The following is a 12,405-nucleotide window of genomic DNA, read 5'->3' on the forward strand; positions in this document are numbered from 1 at the left end:
TTGATACTAAATAGATTTTGAAAGGAAGGGAATAAAATGAGGAGGGGAAGTTAGTAAGGAGAGGAAGGGAAAAGGTGAGATGGTAACTGGATTAGGTGGTGGATATTTCTGCTAGAGGAGAGCTCTCCTCACTTCTGAACTTGCAGTGTACCTGTAGGTGTTTGCAGCCTGCTTCAGTGGAAGATTCTAGCAGGTGACACAGGAGGTCTATAAACCTATTTTGCTCCTTAACAGCAGCCAAAATACAAAAGTGTTTTCTAACCAGCTCTCTGGCAGCCAGAAACGCATATTTGTCTTGCACTGATGCCTGAAACCTTGCATTCCACCCAATTCCTCCTCTCTGGTCTGCCACATAGCATCTGTTTCCATCAGCCCTCCAGTCTAGGCTGGCAGGGTCAGTGAGCTTTCCCGCTATGTGGTGTGGCTCTGCATGCTACATCTTGTTTCAGGCAGCGTGGACCAGCAGCTCAGGCGCTGGGCAAACAGCAGATCCAGCTCAGTTAGCTCCGTTGCTGGCCGTGTCTGTTGTCGTGGTCTGTTGCTCTTCCTCTCCCATCCCCTGCTTTTGTCTCAGCAGCGCAGGCTGAAAAGCTCTTTGGGCAGAGGCTGATCCTCCCCAGGTTTATACAGTGCTGTGTGAATGGAGACTCGAGGTCGGGCAGTACCTCTGGGTACCTCTCTGAATATTAATGATGCCTAAAGCCTGCTCTGACAGATGAGATATCTTCATTAAGTGCAGTTGAGTCTCCATGTGAAATAAGCTTGGTTTGCTGTCCCTACCGCACATTCTGCCTAAATGGTTTAGTTCACTGGTGATGTAATCTGGGTGAAAATGCTGTCAGGAAGGTACCAGCTTTTAACAGAATAAGCAGAAGATTTTACTATGCGCATGCTTCAAGGATGCTGAATGATTTCGTACGCAGCCACAAGTAAACTAGTGTCATTGATGCTATGTGTGACTTTCTCATTAAAGTGAAATGAAAGTCAAAATCTAAAGGTTCTTCTCTGCTGCTTGTTAAAATGCTAAAAGGCAGCTTTGGAAATAGAAATTTAATTGAGGCTATTAAATTACTATGCATTAGAGACCTTTATTTAATGAACTTACCTGAAGAGCTTTAATGAGTTAAGCTGTGAAGGATAATAGAAAATAGAGAGTATAACTAACTAACTATTGAGGTTGGAGATGCTTTAATTCAACCCTCTAATACATTATGCACCTCTTCTAAAAATGTTGATGTTAATTATTACAAAGCTTTAACCATCCTGTGGACTTCTGATTACAGTTTTGGTGGATGAACCTCTTATTCAAGCAACTACTTATATTCCTTTGATGGATAATTCTGATGCTGCCACTTTGGAAAAGCGAGAAGCGGTTGAAGTAGCAAAACAAAATGCGAGCGAGGGGATCCAGAAGAGCAGTGGCAAGAAACTAAAGAATGAGACGGATAAAGGTAAGAAACAGATAATGCAGTCTGGCATAGCCTGCCTGGAAACCTGAACAGAGAAGAAGTGATTTGAGGAAAACATTTGTGGCTGCAGGACACTGTTGGTTCTTGTCTGTGCTCATTTCTCCCGTCTTTGGCACTGTTGAAAGGGTTTTGTGCCATCTGAATCCTTTTAACACTGACTGTAGGCTTTTGTGTCCTCACAGTGAGGAAACGGGTGATCACAGACCACACAGATGCGTGCGAGCTAGTTTTACAGTGTAGGTCAGGCATTGCTAATGGTGATGGACTCTGGAGCTTTCAGCATGGGCTGTCGGAGTCTACTTGAGACTGGGAGTGCAGCTCTAGGGCTCTTTGTGGAGCTAGTTTGGGCTGCTCAGCCAGCGTGTATCTGAACGCAGCACAGAGTTACCCAAAGCAAATTGCTGGTGGAGATCGAGTCTGACAGTTTCCAGCAAGACTTTGACTTTTCCTTTTAATGTAGTTGGAATTGGTTGGGACAGGGGAGCTTCCTTCAAACTCTCCCGTGGAGGCCTGGAGTGATTACTGAGCGTGATTAATGAGCGTTGCGTCCCACGCTGAAACTTGAAATAGGCCACTGACCTGCTCAAGGCATGCCAGGCTTCCTGAGCCATGAGGTGAGACCCTCATACTTGTGGTCATTCAAGTGACTGACGGAGCAGTGACTCCCTGCTCAGGTTTGTGTAGAGGGCTGGCATTCCGACACTGCCTGGTCGCTCACCGCACTCAAATCTCTCCTTAGACTTGTATTCTAAAATGCTCACTTGAAAGCTTCGTGGCATCTCTTTGAGGTATCTTGAGTGGATTCCCACTTGCCTGAGGCTCCCTTTGTGCTTCTAGCTCAGTGGCTGCATATTACTGCCCTGCAGTGCACCCGTCCTTTCTCATTTCCTTTGGAAGCTGTAACCTTCTATATGAGCTCCTAATTCTCCTGTGTCAGCTGGGATTTGCCCTCCCAATATAGAAATCTTCCCCTATTCTAATTGTAAGCTTCTTGGGTGCAAGGGCAAGGTCTTCCTGTCTCCAGGGAGCACGGAGCTCAGGCTGGTCCAGGCCAAGCTGCTGTAGACTCCCAGTGAACTGGACTGTGGTCTCAGGATTTTGGCATGTTCCTGGTAACATCATCGTTGATGATGTCAGTGCAGCAATGATGTGATGTGATCTGAAGTCTGTGGCCAAAATTAAGTTGGATTTAGGACTAGGAGAAAGTGTGCTAGAATGTCTCAGCGCTTCCTCCCAGCCTCCCTGGACTCTCTTATTCAGTGATTTGTTTTTATGCTTGGTAATTTCTCTTGGGGGCTGAGTATGACCAGCACTTTTTTGTTCTTCATTCGTTTTTCAAATTCTGGAGAGGTTTGGGTTTGATGCATGGCTTGGCTTCGTTGGCACACTTAATACCTCTGGTGGGAACATGGACCCTTCTCCATGATCTCTGGGACAATTTCTGAACCAAGCATCAATTTTCAGCTTTTGCCTTCTTTTTTTATTTTCGCTTTATCTTTTTTTCCTTCCCCTTCCAGTCCCTTGATGTAGTTTTGTGCACTGGTGAATATTTGACTGAGCTACTGGATGCCTTGGTCTTGTGCTTCCATTTACTTAAGTTAGGGGGCCACCTAATGACCTATGAACGTGCAGCCTATTTTTTATGAACAAATGTGGGTTTTGTTCCTCTAAGACCATGAATGAGTTGAATTGTGTTTCCTTGTTTGTGTCTGTTTAAACACTTACTGATTTATCTTCCTGCTGCTGAACTCCTTCTACAGCAGTTCTCTTCCAAACTTAGGCTGATGGCATATTTTTCTGGTTTTCATGTATTGTAATCAGAAATGTGCCAGTTCTTAAATTCATTACCTTGTCATTTGCATCTTGTTTGTAGAGGCAGGCTGTCCTTTAAATTGATAGCTCAGTTTGAATTACTGTCATAATACACTAGAAAGGACTCTTCAAGTTTTCACATTAATGCTATTTTTTCCCCCCCAAATCTGTGTTATGCTTTGTCTTCTTGCTAGCAACACTATAAACGTTACCAACTGTACAAAGTAAGTGGTGGGATTTTTTTCCCAAAACTGTCAGCTGGCAGATTGTTATCGGATTTAAATCGGAGATATGTTGTTTTTGCTGAATGTTCATGACCTTTTGCTTCTTGGCATTTCAGACTGAAATTAAAGATAATGCATAATGATACCCTATCACATGCTGTTTCGAGGCAAAATAAATAATTCTGTATGGAGTCCAAAGTAAATATATCCTCCCTTCTGTGTTGCAGAGAATGCTGAAGTAAAATTTAAAGACTTTGTAATGGCCGTGAAGAACATGATCTTCACTGAAGATGAGGCCCGTTGCATAGTGGAGGTGTTAAAGGAAAAATCCAGTGCAATTCATGATGTCTTGCAAAAGGTGAATGGCTGCGGGTGGCGGGGAGGAAAGACTCTTAAACAAGCAGAAACAGCAAGAGATGCTGTCAAATTAGCTATATCAGTGTTCTGTTGTGATTTCTACATTCTGTCTTTGAAAGACTTTTTCCAGCTGGTCTGTGCTCGCTTTGCGTGCAGACAGCAGTTGTCAGATGTCTGCGTGCTGCCATCTGCCATTCCATGGGCTGGCTAGACAGGCTGCTGGCTTTTGACCGCTCGTAAAGAGCAGACGTAACCATGGAGAATAAGGTGTACAACGTAGGACTGCTGCCGCAGCTGATGTGTGTGTGTTGGCCTGTTGACTTCCAGGAGTGATCTTTCACAAATGTGTAAATAGGATAAACCTTCAGGGACTGAGACGGTAGCCTCTGCGCAACCTGTGCCAGTGCTTGGCGGATCTTTATTTTTGATTTTTAAATGTTTGTATTAAGACAGAGGAGAGTGGTGACCACCAATGTCTTACTCTTCCCTCCCGTGACTCATCACGATTGTCACTTTGTGCTTGTAACATCCTGTTTGTCACACTTGAAGTCTTGCAATTCTGTATTCTTCTGCAGATAGGGTACCAGAACAGAAACGCAGAACTGGATGTGTGTCAATTCAGTTAACGCAATATAATAGCGTATCGCATAATTTGGGTTGGCAGGGGCTTCAGGAGGTCATGCAGTCCAACCGCCTGCTCAAAACAGGGTCAGTGCTGAATTTGGAGCAAGTTGCTCAGGGATTTGTCTAGCTGGGCCTTGAAAACCTCTAAGGACAGACTTAACATTCTTTCTCGGCTCCTGTTTCAGTGCTTGACCGAAAACCCAATAGCTGTACACTTGCAATGGTGTTACCTGTTTCATTCAGAACAGCAACCAGCTTGCTGCTTGTATTTTTTTTTTTCTTTTCTTTTAAAGGAAGGTTCGGTGTTAAAGCTAAACCTCTAGGATCTAATGGGTTTCTGGATTTATATACAACCCAAAAACGTACATTTCTGTAGATGGAAGTGTATTTTCCTAGCTGTAGCTCATGTGAGACATTGACAGTATGTTTTGTACTGTATACGTACACAATACCACTGAAGGAGAACTTCTGAACAAATTCAGAGTGCGTTTATGGACTGACACTTCTTTGCTTCTTCAGGTAACAGACTTTGAGTGAAGTCTAAGCAGAAACATTTAAGTTTGCCCCTTACTGCAGTTATTTCATTTTAGGACCAGTATACAAGTGGCAGGACTGTGGGGATTGTTCCTCTAGTTCTGCTCCCTGTAGTATCTCTGAAAGTTTGTGTGTCAGTGTGCCAGCAGAAATGTAATTATGTCAGCTGGATGCTCTCCTGTGAAGTGGAAGGAGACACCAGATCAGTGTCCCCTCTTTCCTTTTGTAGCAAGGTATTTCAAGAGATTAAGTTTGTTGGATTATACCTGCTCTGAGGGTGGGCTGGACCAGGTGATCTTAGAATTCCCTTCCAACCTCGGTTATTGAATGATTCAGCATCTCTGCGCCTTTTTCCTTTATTTCTCGTAATGGCCGTTCTTTGTTTTCCCGGTGCCACCACAGCAGCTCTCTTCCAACGCGGAAGCACCTTAAGAGCCCATTTATTCTCTTAATTGGTTTCAGTGCATTTGAAAATGCATTTCCTCATCTAACGAAATCGGCACCGCAGGATCCATTAGCGGCGAAATTGGGCACTGGTGGTGCCATGTATGCCATGCAGACGGACCATTCGGGGGCGGGAGGGTTGTGTTTCTTCCTCTCAAGTTTGCTCTGCATGTATGATCGTTTCTATGTACTTTTGCTGCAGGCTAGCAAGGCTGAGTCGGCTGCAGCTGTACATCAGCTACAAGACAAAGAGAAAATGCTCGCTGCGATGAAGGAGGAGGCAGCCGTTGCAAAGGAGCAATGCAAGCAGCTAACCCAGGTAAATTCGCGGAGGTTCAGGCGTATAGAGAGCCATGGAAGAGGAGCAGGGGCTTGCAGGACTAGCAGTCATCAAATGCTGCTTCACTGAGCTCAGTATAAATTGAAAGGTGAAATTTTTTGTACTGGGAAAGCTTACCAAGACATTATGTTTGATTTTATGATGCCATTAACGTATTTATGCAGAGTTATTTTCCAGTATTTTTTCCAGCGAGTTCATTTACTGAGACTTTTAAGCTGAGACTATTTTTCTTTTCAAAAGGTTACTTTAAAAACGCTTCCTTTGCCAATTATAATATGGTTTTGTGGATGCAAATATTTAACACCTTTTCTGCATTGCAGTTTTAATTTGGTACATATTCTAGCATTCACATGCTTGTGTACTTCTAGGCACACCGGTCATACGGGGTTTTTTTGTCGAGAAGGAAGCTACGGAAAGTGCAGACTGCCTGCTTAGCCCCTCGAGTTGCAGCTCTGGTCGCTTTAGACTTACAGGGTTGCTGATGCACCACTGAAAACTAGTTTATGAAACTTGACTTCTTCTTATGAAGATTTCAGAGGAAAGCAGTTACGGTAGAACAAATAATTAGGCAGATACGGATTGAATTGGAGACTCTTTGCGGGGAGGATTCTTATATTTTGGCTAGTTTGGAAGCTCATGGGCATTATGCTCGGGAGGGCTGTGTTACAGCACAAAAAGCTGGGTGGGTAAAGATGGGATCAGAATGGTCAGAGGACGTGGGATGGGAGTTGGGAGCCTTGGCGATGAGAAGGAAAGAAGGGAGGGGGTGTTGTGTGAGCTCCTGGCAGGGCACAGGTAGGTGTGTTTGCAGATGGGATTGAGAGGTTTGGGATAGTCAATATGTAACTGTAGGGAGAAAGGACTTGTGATGTGTTTTTTTTTCGGAAAAAGAAACTCTGACTCAGGATTGCAGAATGAAAGGGAGGAGGTATCCACTGCTGAAGAAGTGGAGGGAATGTGTGAAGGAGCCTGGGTGTGGGAGAAGCTGATGTGGTGGGGAAAAAACATCTGTAAAGTGATGCTTGTGAAGGCAAGGCAGGAGCTGTGGAGAAGTAGGGGTCATGGGGGTTTTTGCTGTCTGGATTGTGGGAGGGAAGGAGGAGGTAAACAGGCATTCCTGAATGCTGGGAGAAAACCGGTGAAAGCAAAGTCACTGCAGTGCTAGAATATTGGGATGAACAAGGGAAAAAGCTCAGCTTGACTGACAAAAAGCTCTTATCTTGTAATTAATGAGTTTCTCTGAAAACACTGCCAAAAGCTACAGCGGGACTGTAAGGTCCAGGCGTTGTTCCTACAGGGGTGTTGATAAAGATGCAAACTGGAGAGGATAAATGAGAGCAAGAGGTGCCTGACCTCAGAGGTATTTGACAAAACACAAGCTAGGTGAAAGCTAATCTTCCCAGGATCTCTGGCACTGCCTTGACAGGTTGGCTGGGATAGCGAGAGCTGCAGATGGATGGTGGAATTGGTGGAAGGGTAGAAGGAAGCTGCAGAATGTCCTGGTGCCCTTATTTTTGTTGCATCTTAGCAGATCCAAATATAACTTTGTGTCAAGGCTTTGTGTCAAGCTGTTTACACTGTATTTGCAGAAGTGATTTAAAACTTTTGGTGTGACTCAAGTTCCTAAATGCCTCAGTGAACATGGGTTGGGGAACTTGTGTCACTTCATTCAGGGGGAACAGCCTCCTGAAGCCAGTAAGTTGGATCTAAAAGACAGAATAGCTTTTATTTAAATTAAAATGTAGAAAAAGCTATAATTACTCTGAAGAGATGGAGGGTATTCAGGCTAATAATTTAGAGCACTTAAATTATGTGTCAAGGCTCCCTGGCACTGTAAGGAGCTGCGTGCTCTGCCACGTAGCTGAAGACACCTGAAGCTTAGATGGTACAAATACCTCGTTCTGCGATGGGAGCTTGCCGAAAGCTGCACTTAATGTTTTTGCTTACTACAGCAAGTGTATTTATATTGCGGAGGAGCAGCTCTATGGATTTCTCAGGTGTCTGGGTTGAATTACTAGCTAATAAATGATTAATCTAAATAGCAATGTGTATTTCCATTTGAAAGCTATAATATGGCATCATGCTGGTAGAATTCAGGGCTTCTCTGGCTGTTGCTGGGTACTAATAGCCCATCTCCTCTGGCAAAATGGTTGGCTTTGCAACCTGCTACAAAGCAGTTCTTTGCTCTAAAACGCTCTGTTCTTGTGCCACTGTTCTTTACCTGCGTTCTTCCATTTTGCTAAACTTGAGATGAAAATCTAAGCTTTGCCCTGTGTGATATCAGTGGTTTTAATTGTTAGGACTCTGTATAATTTGGCCAAACTTGATAGAAATTTTCTAAGACTCCTACTCTTCTGAGATAGCAGAAGATCAGTGTTTAAATTGGCAAACCTGTTTTTAATAGATGTGAAATTAGACCCAACCAAACTTCAGCATAACACTGTAATTTCTTTGAGCAAAGGTTGATGCTGACTTTGGTTTAATGCCCACTTGCTATATTTTTGGTTATCTTAAAACACTGACTATTAGACTCTAGAAAGGATCAGTAGATGACTTCTTTCCTTTTTTTCCTTTTGCTTCCCACCCAAGGAGCTGGTTGCAGAAAAGGAGAGGAACGGCTTGCTTACAGCGAAAATGCGAGAGCGCATCAACACACTAGAAAAGGAGCACGGCACTTTTCAGAGTAAAATACATGTTAGCTACCAAGAATCTCAGCAGATGAAGATAAAGGTAAATGCTTTACCAAAACCTTTTGAGTCGATGTTCATGCACAAGCAGATCAGTGTTGAGGAACCTTTACTATTGCCAGGCTGCAGCATTTGTTGTTTGCTTACACAGAAATTGGCTTCACTACCTCGAGCCTTGAGGTAGTGAGTGGTATAACATGTCTGCATGAGGATGGGAAACTGTGGCAGTTTCCTGGCTTGAAAGAAAGACAAGGTGTTTTCACAGAGAACTCTTTTATGGTCTGTAAAAGACTGGCATTAGGCAGCTGTAATCTGATCTAGTTACTTTTGCTTAGTGGTATTCTGCTAAATATTACTCAGTTAGTAAAATCTAACTGAAATACTCAACTTCAGAGAACCACTAATGCTAATGATCATTTACCGGCTGATAAATCTCATTTTTTAAAATTATATTACAGACTGACAACATAGGATAATATACATGAAGTATCATTGCCTGGGAGAGCTGAAAATATTTGAAGGGCAAACACTTGCATTTTTTTTAAGACCCTTGTTACTCTCTCCCAAAGTTGCATTATAACAGAGTGACCACAGAAGAGTTTGGTTCATCAGACTGAAAAATTTGACTTAAAGGTTTCTAAAAAAAAAATGACCCCTGTTATACCAACTTCACTGGGACTTAGATTTGACAGTCTAGTATTTTTTTTCTGTGTAAATGCCACAGCACCAAGCCCAGCATTTAAACTTTCCAGCTTTAATAGCGTGTCTTCTGTCTCGGCACTTTGGAGAGTAGCATCTCTGCAGTTTTGGAGCAGAACTACATTCTCCAGAAATTAATTCCTTTGAACCTACACAGACAACTGCATAATGAGAGTGTCTTACTGCTGGCTGGGGAGGGCGAAGGACATCTGGGCACAACCGGGTGACTTTTGGAAACGTCAAAGCTGGAGAAAGGGTGCGCAGAGGAACCAGTGCTCTGGTTGTTCTCCCCCTGCTGATGTGCTGTAGCATTGCAGAGAAGCTGAAAACTCTCCAAATTTCCAGTTGTGTGGGGCTTGTGCCCCTGCTTCTGTTGGGACCTTATATATCTGTTGGCATTAAAAGTGTGGGGGGGAGAACCCCCCAAGAAACGTCTAAGGAGAACAGCGTGTTATACGTATTGGTGCCGAGCTGGAGGTGACTGCCCTACAAGGGGCTGCTATATCCTGCTGCATTTGTTACATAAACATCTGTTTGGATTTTTTTAATATACAAAATCTTCATGGGTGAGTCAGCCATTTGATGTAACTGGGTCTTGGAAATGGTGTCAGGCATATCTACGGACTGGCACTGGTGAAGGAAGAAAATATTACAGCTGTATGTACTTAGGACTTTCAAAGCAGGCTGGTGGGCTCTAAGACCAGCTATGATGATGTCTGTGTACGCAGAGTCCATTTTTTTTCCTCTTTGAATTCAGCCTTGTGATTTTGTTTGCACTGTTCTGAAGCAGCCTTGAGTTACCAGGGCTTCTTTCTGCCTCAGTTTGGACCCTTGTTGAAAATGCAATCAAAGCATATTATTGTCTAAATAAAGGATCTATTTCATAATCTTGACTTCAGGATATTAGATGAGGACAAACCTTTTGCAGTTTACATGCTAGAATCTGCGTGTTATTAGTTATTTTATACTTCTGCTTTGTTCAAAGGCCTTGTAAACTGCTAATGATAATTCCTGGTGCATTTAATTTCCCTTTGGAAAAGTAATTTATTGATGTCCAGTTATTGACAAGTATCTAAAGTTATACAGCTGAGCAATCAGTATCCTAAGTAACACTCGAGTACTATTTTAAACAAAAAAGGTTGCCTTGAGAAGTAGGTTGATACGTTGGTATAAAAGGAAACTGGTGCTTTTATTCAAACAAGAGAGTCTAAGTAGTATAGTTTAATTTGAGTGGATGTGTGAGGAAGGAGGTAAAGCTGCCCCTGTCCCAAAAAAATCCACTTAGTAATAACAGTACAAAAGATGTCACAATATTGAAGTTGTTGGGTTTTTGTCGCTCCTTGGTTTAATCTTTTTTTTTTTGGAATTGATCTTCTCTCCCCATCAGTTCCAGCAACTCCGTGAGCAGATGGAGGCAGAAATAAGCCACCTGAAGCAGGAAAACGGTATCCTGAGAGATGCTGTCAGTACTTCTACCAATCAAATGGAGAGCAAGTATGTTAGCAGCTACTCAGAGCTCTGTGTGTGTTTTAAACCTTCCCTGAAGAGTTGTTCTGGCTTCTGCTCCTTTTCTTTCCATCTCCTTGGCTGTCTCTGAATTTGTGGTTAAACTAGAAACACAGTTATTTTGGGCTGGAGAGCTAGCTATTTGTATTTGCATTGAGCCAAGGCTTTCAAACCAGATTACTGTCTCTTATCAATTTGAAGCCTGAGCTTTTAGAGAGTGGGTGCTGAGGCTTTATCAGAAAATGCAGAAGTGCTCAGCCACAGTTGTTTTTTGCAGCTATGTACCCTTTCTTCTGGGGCTTTAGGAGAGGTGCTGATGCAGGTCTTGGGAGGACAACAGCTCTAAAGTTATAAATCAGTCTTGCAATAAGGGGGAAAAAAAAATCAACACCCTGCAGTTTGTGATATCGCTGGGGCAGCACTTGGATTTATCTGCTGGCATTGCAAATGTTTGGAGAAACAAAAAGGCATCTCAAGGTCTCATCTTTTGAGAGTTACGACTTGGGCTGCCCCTGAGCTGGCAGAGAGGATTGTATATATTGTGGTAGAAGCTGAGCGCCCCGGTAAGGTCCATAGTCAGACAGATGAATTGTTGCCAGTGGGCTTCTGCCTATAGAGAGCAAAACCAATGCTTTATATGATCTCAGATATGTGATTTGTCCCTGATGGAGACTAGAATGTCAAAACCACTGTCAGGACTTGGAAAGGGCTCCGTATCTTCCTTTTTCTGACTACACGATTCACGCAGAGATGCTGCTTCTAAACGGACCCTTTCTGTTAACAGGGTCTGTGCTGCCGAGCGCAGCTCAGCCAAGGCGTGTTCTCCTTCCTGGGGCAGGCTGATATAAACAGCACTAAGAGAAGGGAACTGGTACCCTGATTTTAGAAATGAAGCATCGTTCTCTTAGTTATGTCAAAATCCTTAATTCAGGCAAACTAAAGATAAAAAATAAAATGCTTTTTATTTGCTTAGATGCGAAGGAGAGCCTTTAAAATTCTTCCCTTGGGCAATACAAAAGCATCTTCTCTCCCTAAGTGAGAGAGTGCATCAGATACCTTCCTAAGTTAATAGATGAGCCAAGGCCAGGAGGCAATGCGTAGTCCAAAGAGATGTGTGCATTTAGTAGTCCAGGAGGAGTAGTCTTGAGTAAGTTTGGGGTAAATAACCCTTTGTAGGAAGAGGAAGAGAATGTGAATTTCAATGTGAGACCTTTCCTTATGCTGAGCCTCTTTTAGTTTATATAAGCCTGTCCAAATTAAGCCCATCAGCTTGCAAAGGCTTTAAAGGAACTGATGCTTGTGGCTTATTGCTGACCTTTTGTTTCTGACTCAGTGGGTTGTAGCTGCTGTGCTGATGGCCAAGATTCCCTGACCCTCATCCCTTTCCTAGGATGAAGCAGTGTGTGGGGGGAAAAAACTAACCCAACCTAGTACAGCCCTCTGGCTGTAAATATAGGACTTGGTGTTGATATTTGAGTAGCTGTTGTTATGGCCTATGGTTCTTGGTTAAAAACAAAAAAAAAAGCTGTGAAAATGTTTATTTTTAGGCAGTCGGCTGAACTGAACAAACTGCGTCAGGATTATGCTCGGCTGATGAACGAGCTGGGAGAGAAGAGCAGTAAACTGCAGCAAGAGGAGCTCCAGAAGAAGAACGCGGAGCAGGCGGTTGCTCAGCTAAAGGTGACTTAGGTTTTCCTGTCGAGTTGCGC

The 12,405-nt window shown here is 43.2% G+C and overlaps 1 protein-coding gene across 7 annotated transcripts in view; it reads left to right on the forward strand.

The window, feature by feature from the left end:
- KTN1 (kinectin 1) overlaps nt 1-12,405 on the forward strand; it is a 76,872-nt gene that overhangs the window by 27,174 nt on the left and 37,293 nt on the right. For all 7 annotated transcript variants that reach the window (XM_075753260.1, XM_075753263.1, XM_075753264.1 and 4 more), the window contains exons 4-9: nt 1,284-1,451; nt 3,733-3,863; nt 5,667-5,783; nt 8,394-8,534; nt 10,578-10,684; nt 12,244-12,376. In XM_075753260.1, the coding sequence (XP_075609375.1) occupies nt 1,284-1,451; nt 3,733-3,863; nt 5,667-5,783; nt 8,394-8,534; nt 10,578-10,684; nt 12,244-12,376 (797 nt within the window). The remainder of the gene's footprint in view (nt 1-1,283; nt 1,452-3,732; nt 3,864-5,666; nt 5,784-8,393; nt 8,535-10,577; nt 10,685-12,243; nt 12,377-12,405) is intronic.

Source organism: Balearica regulorum, chromosome 5, assembly GCF_011004875.1.
Source record: "Balearica regulorum gibbericeps isolate bBalReg1 chromosome 5, bBalReg1.pri, whole genome shotgun sequence".
In the NCBI taxonomy this organism is placed as follows: domain Eukaryota; kingdom Metazoa; phylum Chordata; class Aves; order Gruiformes; family Gruidae; genus Balearica; species Balearica regulorum.